This window comes from Schistocerca gregaria, chromosome X, assembly GCF_023897955.1.
Source record: "Schistocerca gregaria isolate iqSchGreg1 chromosome X, iqSchGreg1.2, whole genome shotgun sequence".
NCBI lineage: Eukaryota > Metazoa > Arthropoda > Insecta > Orthoptera > Acrididae > Schistocerca > Schistocerca gregaria.
The window spans coordinates 20,690,796-20,714,679 of NC_064931.1; the positions used below are offsets into that span (position 1 = coordinate 20,690,796).

The following is a 23,884-nucleotide window of genomic DNA, read 5'->3' on the forward strand; positions in this document are numbered from 1 at the left end:
TCTACTCTTGAGCTCAGTAAGTGGGGTGGTTGCCAATGGCTCTGAACAGGGATTGGGCACTGTATTAGTGCACCAAAATGTTGATGGCTCTAAACAACCAACTGCTTACATTTCAAAGACACTCAGAACAGCCCAGAAGAAGTAATCCTAGATTGAGAAGCAAGCAGACACGATAATTCTTGCACTAAACAAATGAATATTTTTCTCTACAGAGCCAAGTTAGACTTAATCACTGACCATAAGGCTCTCGTACCACTCTTTGGCCCTGGTACTAAGCTACCCAATTGAAAGGCCCACCAGCTCCAGCACTGAGATACTTTTCACTGTACACATAACTAGGAAATACATTTCTGAAGTGCTACTCAGCATGCAAATGCTGAAGCCCTGTCACACCTATTGATGTTCAATCAAGAAGAGGTCCTTCTTTTCTGTTTCAGTGGTGAGGCCTAGCAAGCTGTGGATCATTTTCCCATCTCTCGATCCCATATTGAAGGTACCACATGCACAGAGACAACATTACAACGAGTACATCAATACACCCTGTGGGGATCGCCAGACTGCATCCCTTGCCAGAAATCAAGCCCAGTACAGCACTATTTTCACCTCCGTCACAGGCTCATCCTAGTGGATAGCGTTATTTTGTCAATAACGGACCAAAATTTCTACTAGTCATCATTATAGTATGCCTTTATTCTAATATCCTGTACCTACAACACAATGGACATCTGGGTGCACTTCGTACCAAGCTGCTCACCAGGCGTTATGTCTACTGGTCTGGCTCTGACAGGCAGATAGGCAGATCAAGCACCTTATACAGAATTGTCACAAATGTACAGCAAGCAAGCAGTACCTCACCAGTCACTCTCTTCTGGCTGATGCCATCATGGCTTTGGAAGAGAACTCCACTTGATTTTGCCAACCATTTTCTGTGTACAACCCGGCTGATAGTCATCAATGCATACTCCATGTTCCCTTGCATTATTAACAGCTGTTCCTCCAGTGCAGATACCACTATTCAGGTATGTAACAAAGTTTTTGCCATAGAATGTCTTTCCTGAATGATTATACCTGATAACGGGCTGCAATTCTGTATGCAGTTTTTTGAGAATTTCTGCCAGCAGAATGAGATTCAACAGATCAAGTCACCACTTCTGCAGCCTCCAACCAACAAAGAAGCAAGAGACATACCCAAGCTTTCAAAACCCAAATGAAAAAAACACATAAATGAATCACCCACAGACAATGCTTTAGCCCTTTTTCTAACATACAGAGCTACATGTATGAGGGAGAAGAGAATGGCAGAGCTGCATCATGACCACCAGCCACATATGCCTCCTGAACCTCCTGCTGTCAGCTCCCATAATGTTGCCTGCCCCACGCTTCAGTCTGGACAAGGAAGTGTGCATGTGAGGTTTTGAGTGCCAGGGCAAGTGGGTTGATGCAGTACTCTAGTAGCAAGGGGGCTGATGTACACACGCCTTAAGACGTGGGAGCCAGGACGGCGACCTTACATTGAAACCAATTTCACCAGTAGCAGGTGACCCGCCACCACTGTTCCAGTTCACATTTCCAGAAGCTCTTCACAGCAATGCTACATAAGATTCTTCTACACTCCTCTCACCAATTTTTTTCTCCACTCTTGATTAGGAGTCCTCCTTGCCTCCTTCCCTACAACCCTACATGACACCTCCAGCTGTGCACTCATCACACTCATTTTCTAGGCCACCCACACTAAACTGGCCACCAGACCTTCCTGAGCAGCACCTCCGCCAGGGATGCCTTCACCCACTTGAACCAGATGTGGACACGGCATGTCCTGCAGTGCCTCTGGCATCATCCTACTCACTGTCATAACCCAGCAGCCAGTGAAACACAAAATCCTGCCAGCCATACTCCCTCATGTGGACCAACCAGGAACTGTTTGAGCCTGCACACCCTTTTGGTGCATCTTCTGATGTTTCTCATGGTCGTCACCCCTCTCAGCATCCAGCTGAGTGCAGCATGACACCATGTAAAGCTTCTCATCACCCACATCAAGGGGTAGGCCTGTGGTAACCAACTGGACTACCACACCTTTCAGTGGGCCTTGCACCTCGTCAGTGCCACCGTCTTCTTGCCATTCACATTATTTACAACCAGTCTGTTTTCTGCCTCTACAGCCATGGGATGCCCTGGATCACACCTCCACTCCAGTGCCCAAGGGACTCTGCATGGCATGCCCCAAAAGATTGCCAGTGCTCTTGCAACACCCAGCTGCCAGAGAACCGACACTGCTTCAGATTACATGAACCTGCCAACCATCATGCTCACAACAGTGCCCACCTAGTCCCACCATCACTAGGTTGCCATCTATTTATACTGATGTCACCAGCTGCTCAAGCACTTCTTTGCTCACAGTGCACCATCTACCTACTGCCTCTGCATATGAAACTGAATCACACCTTCATTCTGGATTACTCTGTTGGTTTTGACTCTGGAACTGTTCGTTATGCCTATGAAAGTTTGTGCTGTATTTGTACTGTGAAATATACCTGTTGATGTCATGCTGCACATTTACTTATGTTGTGTGTCACAACAGTATCTGTTTAGAACATATAATGAAATGATGATGGTGGTGATGTTTGGTTTGTGGGGTGCTCAACTGTGCAGTGATTAGCACTCGTACAAAGTCCCAATTTTTACACAGTCCAATCTAGCCACTGTGACGGCTGATGATGATGATGATGATGATGATGATGATGATGAAATGATGAGGGCAACACAAACACCCAGTCCCCAGGTATAATGAAATGTGTGCTCCCTTGGGAGAAGAAAAGATTCATTTGACCTAGTCTTAGGTTGGTTTTTAAATTACAGCACTTGCTGACCTATTTCTCTCTCTCTCTCTCTCTCTCTCTCTCTCTCTCTATTTTTATTATTTTTATTTAGTTATCAAACTGACCCTCTTTTATTGCATTTGCATTTTTCTATCATATTTGTAACACATAGGATGCTGGGGTCTTTTACAGAACGTTCTCAGATGGCTGTTGTCTTTAAGTGTAACTAACAGCACAGAAACAGATGCATGTGTTGGAATTCAGAAAATTTTGCTACATTCTGGTTTCCTCTGTATTCTAGTTTATTATCTTTCTATATGCACATCAATGGTGTCATCAAGTACCATTGTACTGATCACTCACTGTGTGCTATCATTTTACTCAGATGAATCCTGTTTACTATCCAAGTTTACTGCCATTGATTTACTTTTTTCTTTACTTGGTATAAAATTTCAACAACTCCTCCTCTTCTAGAGAATACAAATAAAATAAAATTTACCATTTCATTTTACATAAGTGGTGTCTGCTTGAAAGGAAAGAACCCAAATCCAATAAAAATTGTGTTCTTCATTTGGTACAGTGATATTAATCAATTCACCATGTATCACTGATACATTCTTTGAGAATCTGTAATCAATGAACTACAACTGGCATTCTTTGAGGTCATTAGAGTCACTCTTAACAGAATCTGTTTATGGTGGAAGGAGACAGGAAAACAACAGTCAACTTTTACTCGTGATTATATGCATATATATATTTAGATAATTTGACTTCTTGTTAAGCATTTTGGGACACGTAGCATATTTCACAGTAATTTTGGTCTGAACATTCAACTTCAGTAATGCAAGTGTACTAAAGTGATTATTTTTTAAATCAAAAGTTACCTGGTTTTTATCCAGCTCACAGTTTTTGTATTCTTGTTCACCTTCATTTTGAAATGTAACAATAACAAAACCTACAAATATGTTCACCATAAAAAATGCAATAATGATGATGTATATGATGTAATATGCAGCAACAATTGGCCTGAAATTATAAATTGGACCATGATCTTCCTTATTTGAATCAATGGAGACGTAAAGCAATCTGAAAAATAAACAGAGAGAGAAGTCAGCACAGAACAAAGTATTTAGCTAGCAGGTAACTACATATGCCAAGATACAGGAAGATACGCAGACACAAAATCTGAAACTTAGGCAATTATACCCAGTTAATAATTCACACACTGGTGTTGCTCTGAATACTTGTAGCACTAAACAATGTTTGTCAGTTACAAGAAATAGGAATATGACACCCAAGAAGGATATATACTATGATGGTAAAAAAAGAACACTGAGTTGAAACATTAATGGGTTGCACTAAAATTAAATCTGATGGTAATTATATAAGAAATCAAAAATTATTTCTTTTGTATCAATAGTTTTTTTATATGTACAGGTCCACAGGCATTCTGAATTTGTCTGTATAGGCTGTTCTTTTACTTGGAACCACATTTAATAAAAATCAAGATACATTACAGTAAATTTTTTTATGTATATACCATGATATATTCCACCCATCAGTGTGGGGGAAGTAAAACATGATGCTACTATCCCAGATGTATAAACCATATGTAAAATCTAGAAGGTGCAATCCTTATGCAGTTTTGACACTATTCCAGCATACAACACATTAAATCTAACAGTGTAACTACTAAAATAAAGATATACATGGCATGGTCAGTGTCTTAAAATCAAATGGTAAGCATATCAGCAACTGTAACAGTGCAACTAAGGTAGTGTAACCGATGGGTGAATTTGTTATGAAAAAGTACCTATATTACTTTCACTACATTTGGCAATGAAACAAAAAACAGTTTCTAAATTGGAAATGATATTCGCAGAGAGTTACTTTTGATATAAATTTAATGGCACATTAAGTACATGAATTGTTAGTTAACAGTGGTGTTTGTGATCATATCTGTTATTATTTAAGTGGAGCAGAATGCTCTGTTATGAATAGTTGTTTGCTGCTATGATATCATGACTGTATCTGGTTGAAGATGATGTGCACACACACACGCACACACACAAACAATCTCTTCTATTGCACGCTCTTTGCTTTCCATACTTTGGGAGGAGACAGAATGGACCAAAAGAAGAAAAAATGTCCAGTAAACACAGGATCTACAATTCATACCTTAAGAGCTATAAGCATTTTTTCACATTCACTACTGAAGAAGTGGTTCAGTTCTGCTTTCACAAAAACACGGATCACGGGTGTAGTCTGGGTGCTGGGGCCTGTTCCCTTGCACTGCTCCTGTTGCCTGTGGCAGTCATACTTCTAGTTTGTTTACACTTGTTGCCAAATGTCAGTTTATAGCACCTGCAGTTGGCACTATAGCAAATGAAAAATAAAACCTGTGAATGTATTTTGACCACACTGAATGTCTTTCCCTCACATATAAATACAGCTATTTTTGTTTATCTTCCATAAGCAGCTTGTCAAGCATGGCTATGAATGCCCACAAAAGGTCAAAACCAAGAAAATATGTTGAGAATATGCACACATGTGCAAATTTTTCCGAAAATAGATGTGAATTTTGCTAAAAATAGATGTTACATTATATCCTCTCTAGGTCATAGAAAACCACCATCAAGGCATTTACAATTTCAATGTTTCTGATTTTTTGTCCCTGATCATCTGCACCACCAAGAAATGCTTTTTTCAAAAATTAATGGCCACAATGACTACATCATTATCTTTTTTAAAAAAACAACTTTCTTCATGTACCAGTGATCCAAATGGGGCAATAACGACATGTGTTACTAGATGCACATGAGTGTTATGGAAATGGTCCATGAACAGAAAGGGAAATTCCTGTAGTAAAGAAGATGCTCTTTTCACAAAACTCTAAGAGAAACTTTAGAGAACTAGCATTTGCAACAGACTGGATTGATCCAACTGCCACTAACATACATCTTGTGTTAGGACGGTGAATACAAGATGAGAAATCAGGACTGTAGGAAACATATACACATTCTTTTTCATTCAGTCCATTTGGTAGTGGAACAGGAAAAGAAATGACTAACAGTTGTACAAGGTACTCTTTACCATGCAGCATACAGTGGCTTGTGGTGTGTGTGTGTGTGTGTGTGTGTGTGTGTGTGTGTGTGTGTGTGTGTAGATCTCAGTTTAGTATGACAATTAACTGAACCAAAATATTTGCACAATTCAGTAAGAAACTTTACCATGCACCATACGGTGGCTTGTGGGGTATGTATGTATGTATGTATGTGTGTATGTGTATGTATATGTATATCCTAGTTTAGGATGACAGCTAACTGAACCAAAATATTTGCGTAATTCAGTAAGAAACATCTCTTCTGCAAATTAGTTTTACACTCTCATTATGTTCAGCACATGTTACATCACAATGAGTAGATTACAGGGTGCAGCCAGTTTTCTGGGCAGGTGAACATTTACATATTCCAATTATTTTCCTCCATTTTGCCAAGCACTGTTTTTCCTGCATTTTTTTCATAACATTGTTCGTGAGGAGAACACTGTTATTTTTTCCTCCAGGTAGTACTCTGTTTTTAATATTAGTGTGTTTCACATTGATGGATTTTTTTTATAAAGACTGAGTAGAGAAATGCTGCAGAGTGGGTATAAATTATGCGTAAAGTTTGGTCTGAGGTATCTTATCCATATTTTCAAAAATGCATTCAGGTTAACATTCACGACAATTGTACATAAGGATATACCTCACACTAATACATTAAATATATTCAAAATTGTGAATATGGGCAACCACCCACTGTGGAATGTAATGACAACAATAAGAATTTTGCATCATCATCACAATAACATGGGCTCTGCAATATTATATATTTCACACTGGTGTGGCATATTTTGAAGTACAGGTACAGGATATCCCAAATCTTTATAGTGAAAATAAAATATATGACTATGTTTCCTAAGCTGAGAACTTGGAGGTACGAACCAGAACCAATAGTTGTAAATAAATAGTTTTTCTTTTTTACAAAAAACAATTTATGCCTTACAGGATAAACTAAATCTTGTAACAACTGATCAAAGTGACAACTGACAGTTAACATGTATGCATTACAACATAATCCACTGACATAACAAAACACTGCTTTCAAACTCATTTGACCCAGTTTTTAGGATATGGATGTGATTGTGATATGTGAGTTTCCAAAAAGGGACATTTTTCCATGACTGAAGGATGGATACTGAGCTACATGGTATTGCCTACTAGTATTAGCACAGTTAAAATTCAGCTAGCCATAACCTTCATTGAACAGTTGTTACCAAGTAAATATCTTTCATGCACTAACTCATGATACAAGTACAGCAACTCGGCATGATATGCCTCACAGATCTGCCTCTAAGCTCATTCTACAATGTGCAGGGCAGCACTGTCACAATAGCTGTCAAGATCCACCAGAAAAAGGTATCATTCATAATTCCATATAACAGAGTTGATATGCTCCCAAAATTGATTAAAACCATGTATTTATTATCTTAGATAAATTTTAAGTTTGTAAGGTGGCAAAATAAATTAAAGTCAATTTCGCACCTTACATAAGAGTTTAATTCATCATAACGGGAAGGTGAATATGACACCAGACTTACTTCAGCGGTAATGAGCAGATTTGGCTATAAGAATGTAATACAAAAGGGATGACACTCAATTGACAGTATTAACACACCGCTCCTATATAATGCATGTCATTGAGCAGAAGGTAAAACAAGCAGCGAGAGGAAACGTTTTGTGTGGCAACGGTTGCAGGCACAAGCAAAGGCTGCACTACGGGAGGCACCACGGAAAACTCTTAGGGGGTGCCCTGCAGTGGGAGTCAGCGACCAGACAGGTGACACATACTGGAGAGCAAGTAAGAAGCCAACAGAAGTAGGACAGAAAGAAGCTTTAGAAAACTGCATTTCATAAAACCAGTGATGCAGTTGATCATGTAAACAGCGAATGGTACATATGTGATGTAAGCACATAACTTTTAGGCATCTGGAGTAGGCACAAAACATTCGATTGGTGGAAACGAACAAGGAAGGAGTAAAGTGCTGAAATTTTGATGCAGTTCAATGGTAGGGCCTTCGTGATTGGCAGAGAGTGATTCCAGAAAATAAGAGGAATATTCCTATTGGCAGAAAAAGTTGTGACCTGGAAGATGAAAGAAGCCAGGTGGGAAGACAGTTCGGCTACGAGAAAGACAAGAGTGAAGTTTTTGGGGCTTTTCTCTGAACTGGCGGCAAGTGCAGAATGGGGTGCATTCAGAAATCAAAAAGTATGTATCTGCGCTCAAAAATTAACTCCACTAATAAAATCAAAACTATGTTGCTGTTGTTGTTGTGGTCTTCAGTCCTAAGACTGGTTTGATGCAGCTCTCCATGTTACTCTATCCTGTGCAAGTTTCTTCATCTCCCAGTACTTACTGCAACCTACAGCCTTCTGAATCTGCTTAGTGTATTCATCTCTTGGTCTCCCTCTACGATTTTTACCCTCCACGCAGACCTCCAATGCTAAATTTGTGATCCCTTGATGCCTCAAAACATGTCCTACCAACTGGTCCCTCCTTTTTGTCAAGTTGTGCCACAAACTCCTCCCCAATTCTATTCAATACCTCCTCATTAGTTATGTGATCTACCCATCTAATCTACAGCATTCTTCTGCAACACAACATTTCGAAAGCTTCTATTCTTTTCTTGTCCAAACTAGTTATCGTCCATGTTTCACTTCCATACATGGCTACGCTCCATACAAATACTTTCAGAAACGACTTCCTGACACTTAAAAATATACTCGATGTTAACAAATTTCTCTTCTTCAGAAATGATTTCCTTGCCATTGCCAGTCTGCATTTTATATCCTCTCTACTTCGACCATCATCAGTTATTTTACTCCCCAGATAGCAGAACTCCTTTACCACTTTAAGTGTCTCATTTCCTAATCTAATTCCCTCAGCAACACCCGATTTAATTTGAATGCATTCCATTATCCTCATTTTGCTTTTGTTGATGTTAATCTTATATACTCCTTTCAAGACACTGTCCATTCCGTTCAAGTGCTCTTCCAAGTCCTTTGCTGTCTCTGACAGAATTACAATGTGATCGGCGAACCTCAACATTTTTATTTCTTCTCCATGAATTTTAATACCTACTCTGAATTTTTCTTATCACTGTCTTTATTTACTCTCTTTCCTCCCCATTCTACTTGATTTTCATAATATATATATATAATGGTTTTCTCACCTTCATCATGATGGATAATAAGAGTGAAATAGATGGTAATGACAGTTAGTAAGTTAATGAATTCCTTCCACCACCTCATTTTATTATTCTGACTACAAGAATTTCATATAATTTTTGAAAACTTCGCACTTTGACTCCAACTCCCACGTCTTTTTCTCTGCAATCTCTTCTTTTTGGCATTAGCTGAAACAGAATTTATAATTATACAAAACACCTCTCTTCTCTACTGTTCTATTGCATTGTATGAAAACTTAATTTTTTTTTCTCAGTTGTACTTATCCCTTTCGCCTTTTTCTCGATAGAAAACTTTTATGTTCCTTCCTTTCCCCATCATACTCTTCCTTATTGAAATCTTTTCTGGGTTAATCTTACTTCCTACTGTTTACCTCCTTCCATGAAATAACATGTTTCTTGCTTAGCTTAATAATTCAGTTCTCTTTCCTCTTATTACCTCCTAACGAATTCTTATATTTATTTCCCTCATATCCTTATTTCAATATCAGTTTGTGTTACCTTCCACAAATCATATATGCTTCACATATTCCCCCAAAATATCTCAATTACTTGTCCACTGTCCTCAATGGAACAATTACCTAATGGAATTACCTAATGGAAGAATTACCTAATTCTTTATTTCCTTCCTACTTCTTTACTTCCTTTCGTCCACAAAAATCAACTTCCTTCTCCTTTACATTATGTCTTTAAGAGAGAATCTACTACTATTTTGTGAAACTATCCACACGCTGATCTTTACCTTGCTCCTTACTTTCTACTCTTTCTCCAGAACATATTTAGTTTGCAAAAGAGTTACTTAAGTTGTGACTTTCCTGTCTTTTCTTCATAATATACTTTTACCTTCCTACAAAACTTGTTTTATTCATCTAACTGAGACAATTACAAGTTAAAAGTTTTATCTGTGTGCATTTTGTTAGCTTTCATACTCTGTGATTTCTGGACATTTAATACAACTAAATTCTCGTGTGGAGTTACTCTTTTTTTTTCTTTTGTTTACCCTTTATACAATTTCAAATGACTCACATGGTACAAACCCAGTGATTTTCCTGTTTTTGGATTAATTAATTGAAATGCATTATCATGGACCACTTTACTCATTTCCATGTGGCCTTTGTAGATAGAAAAGAACTTGTTTTCAACACGATAACCTTCCTATTGCTTGGTGTTAATTTTACTTCTACATCTACATCTACATCTATATACATACTCCACAATCCACCATACGGTGTGTGGCAGAGGGTACCCCATACCACAAGTAGCATCTTCTCTCCCTGTTCCACTCCCAAACAGAACGAAGGAAAAATTACTGCCTATATGCCTCTGTATGAGCCCTAATCTCTCTTATCTTATCTTTGTGGTCTTTCCCCTAAATGTAAGTTGGTGGCAGTAAAATTGTACTGCAGTCAGCCTCAAGTGCTGGTTCTCTAAATTTCATCGGTAGCAATTCACAAAAAGAACATGTCCTTTCCTCTAGAGACTCCCACCTGAGTTCCGGAAGCATTTCCGTGTGATGATCAAACCTACCAGTAACAAATCTGCCTTCCCCACAACTGCCATTACATGCTTGTCCCACTTCATATCGCTCTGCAATATTATGCCCAAATATTTAATTGACGTGACTGTGTCAAGCACTACACTACTAATGGAGTATTCAAACATTACAGGATTCTTTTTCCTATTCATCTGCATTAATTTACATTTATTTATATTTAGAGTTAGCTGCCATTCTTTACGCCAATCACAAATCCTGTCCAAGTCATCTTGTATCCTGCTTGAGTCACTCAATGACGACACCTTCCCGTACACCACAGCATCATCAGCAAACAGCCGCACATTGCTATCCACGCTATCCAAAAGATCATTTATGTAGATAGAAAACAACAGTGGACCTGCCCCACACACTCGAGATGATACCCTCACCTCCGATGAACAATCACCATCGAGGATAACGTATTGGGTCCTGTTACTTAAGAAATCTTCAAGCCACTCACATACTTGGGAACCAATCCCATATGCTCGTACCTTAGTTAGGAGTTTGCAGTGGGGCACGGAGTCAAACACTTTCCGAAAGTCAAGGAATATGGCATCCGTCTGATACCCATCATCCATAGTTCTCAAGATATCATGTGAAAAAATGGCGAGTTGCGTTTTGCAGGAGCAATGCTTTCTAAAGCTGTCCTCATGCATGGACAGCAACTTCTCTGTCTCAAGGAAATTCATTATATTCAAACTGAGAATATGTTATAGAATACTGCAACAAACCGATGTTAAGGATATTGGTCTGTAATTTTGAGGATCCGTCCTTCTACCCTACTTATATACAGGCATCACCTGCACTTTTTTCCAGTTGCTCGAGACTTTACGTTGAGCAAGAGATTTGCGATAAATGCAACCTAAGTAAGGAGCCAATGCAGTAGAGTACTCTCTGTGAAGCTGAATTGGAATCCCATCAGGACCTGGCGATTTATTTATTTTCAACCCATTCAGCTGCTTCACAACCCCAAGGATGTCAATCACTATGTCCTCCATACGGGAATCTGTACGAGACTCAAATGGCGGTATGTTTGTATGATCCTCCTGCGTGAAAGATTTCTCAAATGCTAAATTTAAAATTTCAGCTTTCGTTGTGCTGTCTTCCGTTGCCAGGCCAGACTGATCAGTGAGTGTCTGGATGGAAGCCTTCGACCCGCTTCGTGATTTTACGTAAGACCAGAATTTTCTTGGGTTTTCAGCAAGATCTTTTGCTAAGGTATGATGGTGGTAGTGGTTGAATGCTTCACGAATTGCTCTTTTTACAGTAGCACAAATCTCTACTAACTTTTGCCTGTCATCATTCTCCCAATCTTTCTTGTACCGCGAGTGCAACTGCCTTTGCTTCCCACTTTTTCAGCACATACTTGTCCAATGCGTGATTTACAATGTGTTTAAAATTTGCCCATAATTCTTCCACATCCATCGTACCAGAAGTAAATGAAGTCGATTCATTTACTAAGTGGGATGGTAACAACTGCTTATCTGCTCTTTCTAGTAAGAATGCTCTCCTAGCTTTCTTGACCAACTTTTTAACTTTCATAACCATAGTCATAATGACAACATCATGATCACTAATCCCTGTCTCAACACTGACACCATCGATGAGGTCTGGTCTGTTCATGGCTACCAGATCTAAAATATTTCCATTACGCGTTGGCCATTGATTTAGCTGCTCAAGACAGTTTTTGGATTATGTGTTCAAAAGTAATTCACACGACAGCTGGTTTGTACCACCTGTAATGAATCCATAGACATCCCAGTGTAAACTAGGTAGGTTGAAGTTTCCTCCGACTAATATAGCGTGATCCGGGTACTTCTGTGATACAGAATGTAGACTCACTTTGAATGATTCTAGAACTGTCATGATGGAACCTGGTAGCTGGTAATAACATCCCACAATTAACTTTATTTCCCCTAGCCCTGTTAAACGTGTTCAGATAACTTCACAATCACACTCTACATCGACCTCAGTAGACACCATATTTTTGTCAACTGCAATGAAGACTCTACCTTCTACTGTGTCTAATCTGTCTTTCCAATACACGTTCCAACACTCACTAAGTATTTCAGAACTTCTTATCTCAGGGTTCAGCCAGGTCTCAGTCCCAAGAATAATTTGCGTGCCACACGCTTGCTGGAGGACAGTAGATTCAGGAACTTTATTCCAAACACTCTGACAGTTTATTGCTAATATCTTGATAGCTGAAGTGTCAATGTTTTACTTTGGGTACTGGTGGGACTTAACTTCTAACTTGGGTATCACTATTGATGATGACAGTGATGCTTTATCCTCATGGCATACTATTTCTCTCTCTGTTTTTTATAAATGAGCTACATCTTTTACAATTTGGTCATCATTAGTTTTTGTACTACTGTCTATATTCACCATTAATAACTCCTGTTCCTCATTATCAGTCAATCCCCAGTCAATTGAATTCCAGCATGCTGGTGTTTGTATCCTATTACCCCTCAAACCTACTTCAGACTCTTTCTGCTCAAAACTAAGTTTATTTATGTGTTTAATTATATAATTAACTTCATTTTGCAATTGAATCAATTGTGACTGCTTTTTGTACTGTTCATCTCATCAATGCTGTCTTTTACATGAGTTTGGTGGCCACAACATGATTTCCTGAACCAGTTGGTTTCGCATGTTTTGTCCTGCTGAAGCTTGATTTTTCCCAACCTTTGTGCAGTCTGGCCATTACATTTCCACCTGAGTAACTTGTATTTTTCTGCTGAAAACTTCTAAACCTTCCTGCCTCATTTTCACTGAGATTATATCTCAGGTCATAGTTACCACCGTAGTTTCTAGGACCAAATCTGCTATTGTAATTCCGTGGACCACCAAAACTATAATTATTATTTGACCTCTGGTGAATTTCCAAAACCATACTTATTATTATTGTCCCATGGGTAATTACCATTCTTTCCAAAATGATTACCTCTTCCTACATTATTATTGCCATTGTGTTTACTATTAAAGCCTATTCAGTTGCTATAATTCCCTCTACCATTGTTTTCTCTCACTGCACATCGTTTCTTTGCATCATCTTCACTGCAGATGAATTCAAGTTCTCTTAACATCCCTTCAAATGCTTATATATTATTTCCTGCCCTACCATCCAATGATTGCTGATTGCATAACGATAACTTCATTGTGCACATATGTATCAGTTCCCCATCTCTGTATGGATTATCTAAACACCGATTCTTTTTTCTCATTTTTCAAAAAATCTAACTGGTTTCTTTTCTCCTGGATTTTCAAATAACTCTTTCTGTAACAATTCATACTTTATTCTATTTTGGGTCTCCATGGACCAGTATCCCCCCAAGAATGCAGATATTCTATTTTGGGTTTCCATGGACCAGTATTGCTCCAAGAATGTGGATTTAAATTGATCTTACGATTGACTGTTTGCAGCTACTCTTTGCATAGTTTCTGCTATTGTGCTGTCCATATGCCCACAAATGAAATCAAGCTTATGTCTAAGTGGCCAATGCTCTGCTAAACCAATCTTGAACTGATTTATAAATGTGCGTGGGTGTAAGCCGTTTCTGCTTTCTTTGTAATGTTGGAATTTTCTGACTGTCAAAAAGTGATCATTGTCAAATTTTTCCATTCCACCATACGGTGTTTGCGTTTTCTCAACATTATCCATTTCCTTCCACTGTGTCATGTTTTCTTGTATTCATTCTACCATATTTGGGTTCTGAGATGATAGATTTACGTCCCATTTGGTATTGTATCTACGCAGTGGTGTGCAGTTATCTAACCGTACCGTTCTTCGTGTATAAGGCTGAAAGATTCAGTTAAATTACCCATTACTGGATCAGTGTTTTGTCTTCCTATTTGATTCATATTGACTTGCGGTCTATAACCTGTTGTACTATAACTTGGAAATTGAGAAATTGGTACATGTGTCATCGCAACTTGCTCTGTTCTCGCATTTCGCATATGTTCGGAGGGTCAGCTGTCACTCTGTTGGAATGCCACGCAGTTACGATTTCTCGCTCCATTGTCTGTTGTAGCTGCACATTACCTGCTTTACACACCCAAGTTAACAATTCTCTTCCCATTTGCTTCTGTTTCATTTTGGTAATTATTGACGCAACGTCTTGTTGATATACGACTGGAATCTCATGGATTTTTTGTGTTTCTGCTACTGCTATGGGAGATTGCACAACTGACTTGTTTACTTCTGGATTTCTGCCCATCACTATGTTGGGTGATACTACCACTTCTGTTGCCTCACTACTGGTTTCTGTACGGTTCTCGATACACTGTTTCAGTTCTGTACGAAGCTGTTGATACTGTTTCTAATTTTTCTAGATGATGTTTTCAATGTGTGTATCAAAGCTGTTTAATGCAGCTCGTATGACACATTTTCTGACATTGAGCTCTTCCACTGTTTGTTGCACCTTACCAGGTGTCTTATGTGCTAAACTCTTTGATTAACATTAGACACTGCATCCTGCACATGTATAAACCCTCTATATACTCCTTCCACCTTTCTGTCTTCCCTTCTTTGCTTATAACTGCGTTTCCATCTGAGCTCTTGATATTCATACAAGTGGTTCTCTTCTCTCCAAAGGTCTCTTTAATTTTCCTGTAGGCAGTATCTATCTTACCCCTAGTGAGATAAGCCTCTACATCCTTACATTTTTCCTCTAGCCATGCCTGCTTAGCCATTTAGCACTTCCTGTTGATCTCATTTTTGAGATGTTTGTATTCCTTTTTGCCTGCTTCGTTTACTGCGTTTTTACATTTTGTCCTTTCATCAATTAAATTCAATATTTCTTCTGTTACCCAATGATTTCTATCAGCCCTCGTCTTTTTACCTACTTGATTCTCTGCTGCCTTCACTACTTCATCCCTCAAAGCTACCCATTGTTCTTCTACTGTATTTCCTTCCCCCATTCCTGTCAATTGTTCCCATATGCTCTTCCTGAAACTCTCTACAACCTCTGGTTCTTTCAGTCTATCCAGGTCCCATCTCCTTAATTTAGCACCTTTATGTAGTTTCTTCAGTTTTAATCTACAGTTCATAACCAATAGATTGTGGTTAGAGTCCACATCTGCCCCTGGAAATCTCTTACACTTTAAAACTTGATTCCTAAATCTCTGTCTTACCATTATGTAATCTATCTGATACCTTTTTATATCTCCAGGATTCTTCCACGTATACAACCTTCGTTTATGATTCTTGAACAAAGTATTAGATATGATTAAGTTATGCTCTGTGCAAAATTCTACCAGACGGCTTCCTTTTTCATTTCTTCCCCCCAATCCATATTCACCTACTATGTTTCCTTCTCTCCCTTTTCCTACTGACGAATTCCAGTCACCCATGACTATTAAATTTTCGTCTCCCTTCACTATCTGAATAATTTATTTTATCTCAGCATTCATTTCATCAATTTCTTCATCATCTGCAGAGCTAGTTGGCATATAAACTTGTACTACTGTAGTAGGCGTGGGCTTTGTGTCTATCTTGGCCACAATAATGCGTTCACTATGCTGTTTGTAGCAGCTTACCTTACTCTTATTTTTTTATTCATTATTAAACCTACTCCTGCATTACCCCTACTTGATTTTGTATTTATAACCCTGTATTCACCTGACCAAAAGTCTTGTTCCTCCTGCCATCGAACTTCACTAATTCCCACTATATCTAACTTTAACCTATCCATTTCCCTTTTTAAATTTTCTAACCTACCTGCCCGATTAAGGGATCTGACATTCCACACTCCGATCCGTAGAACGCCAGTTTTCTTTCTCCTGATAACGACATCCTCTTGAGTAATCCCCGCCCGGAGATCTGAATGGGGGACTATTTTACCTCTGGAATATTTTACCCAAGAGGATGCCATCATCATTTCATCATACAGTACAGCTGCATGCCCTCGGTAAAAATTACGGCTGTAGTTTCCCCTTGCTTTCAGCCGTTTGCAGTACCAGCACAGTAACGCCGTTTTGGTTAATGTTACAAGGCCACATCACTCAATCATCCAGACTGTTTTCCCTGCAACTACTGAAAAGGCTGCTGCCCCTCTTCAGGAACCTCACATTTGCCTGGCCTCTCAACAGATACCCCTCCATTGTAGTTGCACCTATGGTACGGCCATTTGTATCACTGAGGCACGCAAGCCTCCCCACCAATGGCAAGGTCCATGGTTCATGGGGGGATCAAAACTATATGGGCAGTGATACGAAATGGGACTGGTGCAAATTACCCCAACACGACCCAAAATATTGCTCTTAACAATGAAGGTAAGCTAGTTCAAAATCAAGATATTGTAGCTAAAATCTTTAATGAGCACTTTTTAACTGTTGCTGAGAAAACAGCATGAAAGGCTCTTCAAAAAGGCAATAAAAACTCTGAAAGAACTTTTCCCTAACTCTACAGACATGATAGGTATGGCCCCCATAACCTTATAAGAAGTAAGAAAAACCATTGTGTCTCAAAAAGTAAAAATTCATTGGGTGTAGCCAATATTTCCAGCAAACTGCTAAAAGCCAGCTGTAATCAACTCTCTAAAGTTCAAGCTCATACACTCCTGGAAATTGAAATAAGAACACCGTGAATTCATTGTCCCAGGAAGGGGAATCTTTATTGACACATTCCTGGGGTCAGATACATCACATGATAACACTGACAGAACCACAGGCACATAGACACAGGCAACAGAGCATGCACAATGTCGGCACTAGTACAGTCTATATCCACCTTTTGCAGCATCTCCCATGGAGACGATCATAGAGATGCTGGATGTAGTCCTGTGGAACGGCTTGCCATACCATTTCCACCTGGCGCCTCAGTTGGACCAGCGTTCGTGCTGGACGTGCAGATCGCGTGAGACGACGCTTCATCCAGTCCCAAACATGCTCAATGGGGGTCAGATCCGGAGATCTTGCTGGCCAAGGTAGTTGACTTAGACCTTCTAGAGCACGTTGGGTGGCACGGGATACATGCGGACGTGCATTGTCCTGTTGGAACAGCAAGTTCCCTTGCCGGTCTAGGAATGGTAGAACGATGGGTTCGATGACGGTTTGGATGTACCGTGCCCTATTCAGTGTCCCCAGGACGATCACCAGAGGTGTACGGCCAGTGTAGGAGATTGCTCCCCACACCATGATGCCGGGTGTTGGCCCTGTGTGCCTCGGTCGTATGCAGTCCTAATTGAGGCGCTCACCTGCACGGCGCCAAACACGCATACGACCATCATTGGCACCAAGGCAGAAGCGACTCTCATCGCTGAAGACGACACGTCTCCATTCGTCCCTCCATTCACCACTGGAGGCGAGCTGCACGATGTTGGGGCGTGAGCGGAAGACGGCCTAACGGTGTGCGGGACCGTAGCCTAGCTCCATGAAGACGGTTGCGAATGGTCCTCGCCGATACCCCAGGAGCAACAGTGTCCCTAATTTGCTGGGAACTGGCGGTGCGGTCCCCTACGGCACTGTGTAGGATCCTACGGTCTTGGCGTGCATCCGCGCGTCGCTGTGGTCCGGTCCCAGGTCGACGGGCACGTGCACCTTCCGCCGACCACTGGCGACAACATCGATGTACTGTGGAGACCTCACGCCCCACGTGTTGAGCAATTCGGCGGTATGTCCACCTGGCCTCCCGCATGCCCACTATATGCCCTCGCTCAAAGTCCGTCAACTGCACATACGGTTCATGTCCATGCTGTCGCGGCATGCTACCAGTGTTAAAGACTGCGATGGAGCTCCGTATGCCACAGCAAACTGGCTGACACTGACGGCGGCAGTGCACAAATGCTGGGCAGCTAGCACCATTCGATGGCCAACACCGCGTTTCCTGGTGTGTCCGCTGTGCCGTGCGTGTGATCATTTCTTGTACAGACCTCTCGCAATGTCTGGAGCAAGTATGGTGGGTCTGACACACCGGTGTCAATGTGTTCTTTTTTCCATTTCCAGGAGTGTATATTCAATTCCTCTCTATACCAAGGTATCTTTCCTGATAGAATGAAGTATGTTACTGTGAAGCCCCTTTACAAAAAACTCACCACTTTCAAAAAAAATTTTGTAAGCAAGAAAAAAATAGTCAGAATTATATGTAGTGTCCCTCCAAGAACCTCATGTCGAAATCTTTTTTAACAGTTAGGTATATCCCACAGATGCTTCCAACTATCATCCTATCTCTCTTGTAACAGCATTTTCTAAAGTCTTTGAAAAATTAATGTATGTCAGGATTGTCAATCATCTTAAAAAATTTGCACTAATTAGTAAACAACAATTTAGTTTCAGATGAGGTATATCTACAATCGAAGCAATTTACGCACTTACAAATAATGTTTAGAATTAGGTGTTAACAATCTACAAGTAGGAGAGATAGTCTGACTGGGGAACAGTACATCATGGAGTTCCACAAGGGCCAGTCCTTGGTCTCCTCATATTTATTATTATATTAATGACCAACCCCTGTCCTCAATTAGTGCTAGCAGTATCACAGTTTTTGCAGGTGACACAAGTATAGTGAGAGCCAGCAACACCTCCACTGACATAGAGTTAAATGCCAACCAAGCAGTTGAAAATGTTCTCAACTGGTTCACGGCAAATTCTCTAGCAATAAACCTCAGTAAAACAAATGACATGCAGTTCCAATCCAGTTACATAAGCCCAGAAGGGATTAACATTGCACACGAGAGCCAACAGTTTCAGAGCATTCAGTGCACAAAGTTCCTATGTGTTCACATAGATAACTGGCTCAACTGGGGATTCAACATACAGCAAACACTAAAAAAAGCTTCGCTCAGCAACATTTGCCATCCGAATGATCTCCAAAATTGGAGACATCAACGTATCAAAGTCTGCATATTTTGGTTACTTTCATTCAGTGATGTGCTATGGAATAATCTTTTGGTGCAACTCACCACTTTCAAAAAAAATTTTGTAAGCAAGAAAAAAGTAGTCAGAATTATATGTAGTGTCCCTCCAAGAACCTCATGTCGAAATCTTTTTTAACAGTTAGGTATATTAAGCACTACCTCACAATATCTCCTGTCACTCATGGCTTTCACTCTCTCAGTTCCTCTGAATATGAAACAAATGAGGCATACCATGATTATAACACAAGACAGAAAGTTGATATGTATTGTGAATGGAAAAATCTTTCTCTGGTACAAAAAGGGGTGAAGTACACACGTACCAAAATCTCTAAAGTAATCCTGAGTAATATAAAGTGTCTAAAAGGAAGTAAAAAGCTATTCAAAAAAAAGCTAAAGGAATTCCTACTGGAAAAATGTTTCTACTCTTTAGATGAATTATCCAATAGAGATAAATAATTTGAGTAGTAATTCAGATTATTTCCATTGTCATTGTTATCTGTATTGTTTTTTATCACTATTGTATTTTTATTGTATTGTTTATTATCTTGATTATATTATTGTAATCTACCAGTTTTGAATTATTCATCTAGCATGTGTAATCTACCAGTATGTATTCTATTGTATGATATCTATGTGGTATCTGCTTTGGCTCGTTCCACACCCATGTGTAATCACACCATACTGGGTCTTTGGAATATGTATCTCAAATAAATAAAATAAATAAATAATGCTCTGTACAACACAGAGGAGAATTTAGAGTGAACACTGCATTCACTGCGGCTGACATTCAGCTAGATATTAGCTGTAGTGTCGTTCAGCTCCAACTGTGGAGAAACGAGCCAAACAGTTAGTTAATGGCCCTTGCAAGGACTGAGAGGGCATTCTTATATGCAGATGACAGCTCATCGCAGCTAAGGTAAATACCGCAAGCAGAGGCATAAACGTGTTTCTCCACCAGCTTGTGTCCTCTGTAAACTTCAGTGACCTTGGGTAACCTTTTGCTCAACTTGTCACAAAACTAACAATCCTCCATAGACTTGATTGTCATCCTAAATATTACCGAACTTTAAACCAGAATCGGATGATTTATCGTAGTACTGGCCAACATCATGACACAGTCATAAGAAAAACTTTGTAAAGAAACTTCTAGTTAAAATTTACAATTGTTGTGTTTAGAATTATTTCACTTTCTGAGGATGAGATGTGTTCGTTTGACAACAATCATAACATTGTCACATTGTAAACTGTGTAAATGCATGTATTTCTGTGATAAGATTGCAACCTTAAAGCAAAAATACTTACAGTTTACACAGTTGTCGTTCTGACCTCGAAACCTTACAGAATGTTGAACCTGCCAGGATGGCATTTGGTCTGCCTGGATGGCAATTACTCAAATTAGAAAGGGAAATTAAAATTTTTTGAAAAAAAAAATTGTTGTTTTTGTGATGAGGTTACCCAATGTATGTGTATTTATAGTGGTCAGAATACAGTTAATGTGTGATTCAAGGTGTAGAAAAGTTGCATTAATAAATAAGATGATGTTTATGTTTGCGTAAAAGTTGCTTGTGCACAACTTTGGGGGTGTGGTTTGAAATTCTACAAACAGTGAATGTTGTTGCTAATGATAGTTGCTAAATAGTCTAAGAAACTTTCTATGATATTTTGGAAATGTGTAAGATCATATAACTTGATGTTGACAAGAGCTCAGGCTCACACAATTCAAGAAAGACAGAGGTTAGTCAGACAATCGGAGATGGCAGAAGAATGGAGATTATCACAGATAGGGCAAACTGACAATCTTGACAGGATGGAGATTGATGAACAACAAAAAGTATCAAGTCCAAGTTACGGAATGGTACACAGTGATAATGCAGAGGGAATGCTGGTAGTTTTGCGATTGTTATCACAGTCTGAGAATGGACAAAAACAAACAAATGACGAATCTGGTGGGTCAAAAGTAGAATCAGAGGATGAGCAACTTCAGTATGTCGAACCAAATATAGTGACTCTACAGCATATGGGACAGTTTCCAACAGAAAGAATGTGTGTAAGTGCATTTGCACTATGAACAGAAGTAGATGAGATGCGATGTGAAAGACACGAATGCAAAATTTACATCAAATAGTGACAGGTGATGTTGCTGAAGAGTCAGATGGTGTGTTTGCAATATTGAAGCAACTCATTATGGTAGTAAAGCAGACATATGCAGGGTTATCAGATATAAAACTTGAAATAAATGCAGGGTTAACAAAATGAAACAGCAAATCTAAAGACCGAAGTGGTGAATTAAAAAACAGAGACATATGCTGGCTTAAATAGTCTCAAATTGGAAACCTATGCTGGATTCGAAAAAGTCCGCAAAGATTAGCGAAAACTATGTATGCAAGTTAATGAACAGTTTACTAAAATCCAGAGAGAGGCGAGAGAATTACGTGAGCTTATACAATTGTTAATGGCTGACCAAAAATATGCTTTCGGATGTTGACCATGTGCAGGATGCAGTGTCTAATTTTAATCAAAGAGTTTTAGCACATAAGACACCTGGTAAGGTGCAACAAACAGTGGAAGAGCTCAATGTAAGAAAATGTGTCATATGAGCTGCATTAAACAGCTTTGAAACACACATTAAAAAAATCATCTAGAAAAATTAGAAACAGTATCAACAGCTTCGTACAGAACTGAAACAGTGTATCGAGAACCGTACAGAAACCAGTAGTGAGGCAACAGAAGTGGTAGTATCACCCAACATAGTGATGGACAGAAATCCAGAAGTAAACAAGTCAGTTGTGCAATCTCCCATAGCAGTAGCGGAAACACAAAAAAGCCATGAGATTCCAGTCGTATATCAACAAGACGTTGCGTCAATAATTACCAAAATGAAACAGAAGCAAATGGGAAGAGAATTGTTAACTTGGGTGTGTAAAGCAGGTAATGTGCAGCTACAACAGACAATGGAGCGAGAAATCGTAACTGCGTGGCATTCCAACAGAGTGACAGCTGACCCTCCGAACATATGCGAAATGCAAGAACAGAGCAAGTTGCGATGACACATGTACCAATTTCTCAATTTCCAAGTTATAGTACAACAGGTTATAGACCGCAAGTCAATATGAATCAAATAGGAAGACAAAACACTGATCCAGTAATGGGTAATTTAACTGAATCTTTCAGCCTTATACACGAAGAACGGTACGGTTAGATAACTGCACACCACTGCGTAGATACAATACCAAATGGGACGTAAATCTATCATCTCAGAACCCAAATATGGTAGAATGAATACAAGAAAACATGACACAGTGGAAGGAAATGGATAATGTTGAGAAAACGCAAACACCGTATGGTGGAATGGAAAAATTTGACAATGATCACTTTTTGACAGTCAGAAAATTCCAACATTACAAAGAAAGCAGAAACGGCTTACACCCACGCACATTTATAAATCAGTTCAAGATTGGTTTAGCAGAGCATTGGCCACTTAGACATAAGCTTGATTTCATTTGTGGGCATATGGACAGCACAATAGCAGAAACCATGCAAAGAGTAGCTGCAAACAGTCAATCGTAAGATCAATTTAAATCCACATTCTTGGAGCAATACTGGTCCATGGAAACCCAAAATAGAATATCTGCATTCTTGGGGGGATACTGGTCCATGGAGACCCAAAATAGAATAAAGTATGAATTGTTACAGAAAGAGTTATTTGAAAATCCAGGAGAAAAGAAACCAGTTATATTTTTGGAAAAATGAGAAAAAAGAATCAGTGTTTAGATAATCCATACAGTGATGGGGAACTGATACATATGTGCACAATGAAGTTATCATTATGCAGTCAGCAATCATTGGATGGTAGGGCAGGAAATAATATATAAGCATTTGAAGGGATGTTAAGAGAACTTGAATTCATCTGCAGTGAAGATGATGCAAAGAAACGATGTGCAGTGAGAGAAAACAATGGTAGAGGGAATTATAGCAACTGAATAGGCTTTAATAGTAAATACAATAGCAATAATAATGTAGGAAGAGGTAATCATTTTGGAAAGAATGGTAATTACCCATGGGACAATAATAATAAGTATGGTTTTGGAAATTCACCAGAGGTCAAATAATAATTATAGTTTTGGTGGTCCACGGAATTACAATAGCAGATTTGGTCCTAGAAACTACGGTGGTAACTATGACCTGAGATATAATCTCAGTGAAAATGAGGCAGGAAGGTTTAGAAGTTTTCAGCAGAAAAATACAAGTTACTCAGGTGGAAATGTAATGGCCAGACTGTACAAAGGTTGGGAAAAATCAAGCTTCAGCAGGACAAAACACGCGAAATCAACTGGTTCAGGAAATCGTGTTGTGGCCACCAAACCCAGGTAAAAGACAGCATTGATAAGATG

General features: G+C 39.3%; 1 protein-coding gene across 18 annotated transcripts in view; it reads right to left on the minus strand.

The window, feature by feature from the left end:
* LOC126297395 (muscle calcium channel subunit alpha-1-like) overlaps positions 1 to 23,884 on the minus strand; it is a 1,224,415-nt gene that overhangs the window by 144,232 nt on the left and 1,056,299 nt on the right. For all 18 annotated transcript variants that reach the window (XM_049988154.1, XM_049988156.1, XM_049988157.1 and 15 more), the window contains one exon: positions 3,701 to 3,902. In XM_049988154.1, the coding sequence (XP_049844111.1) occupies positions 3,701 to 3,902 (202 nt within the window). The remainder of the gene's footprint in view (positions 1 to 3,700; positions 3,903 to 23,884) is intronic.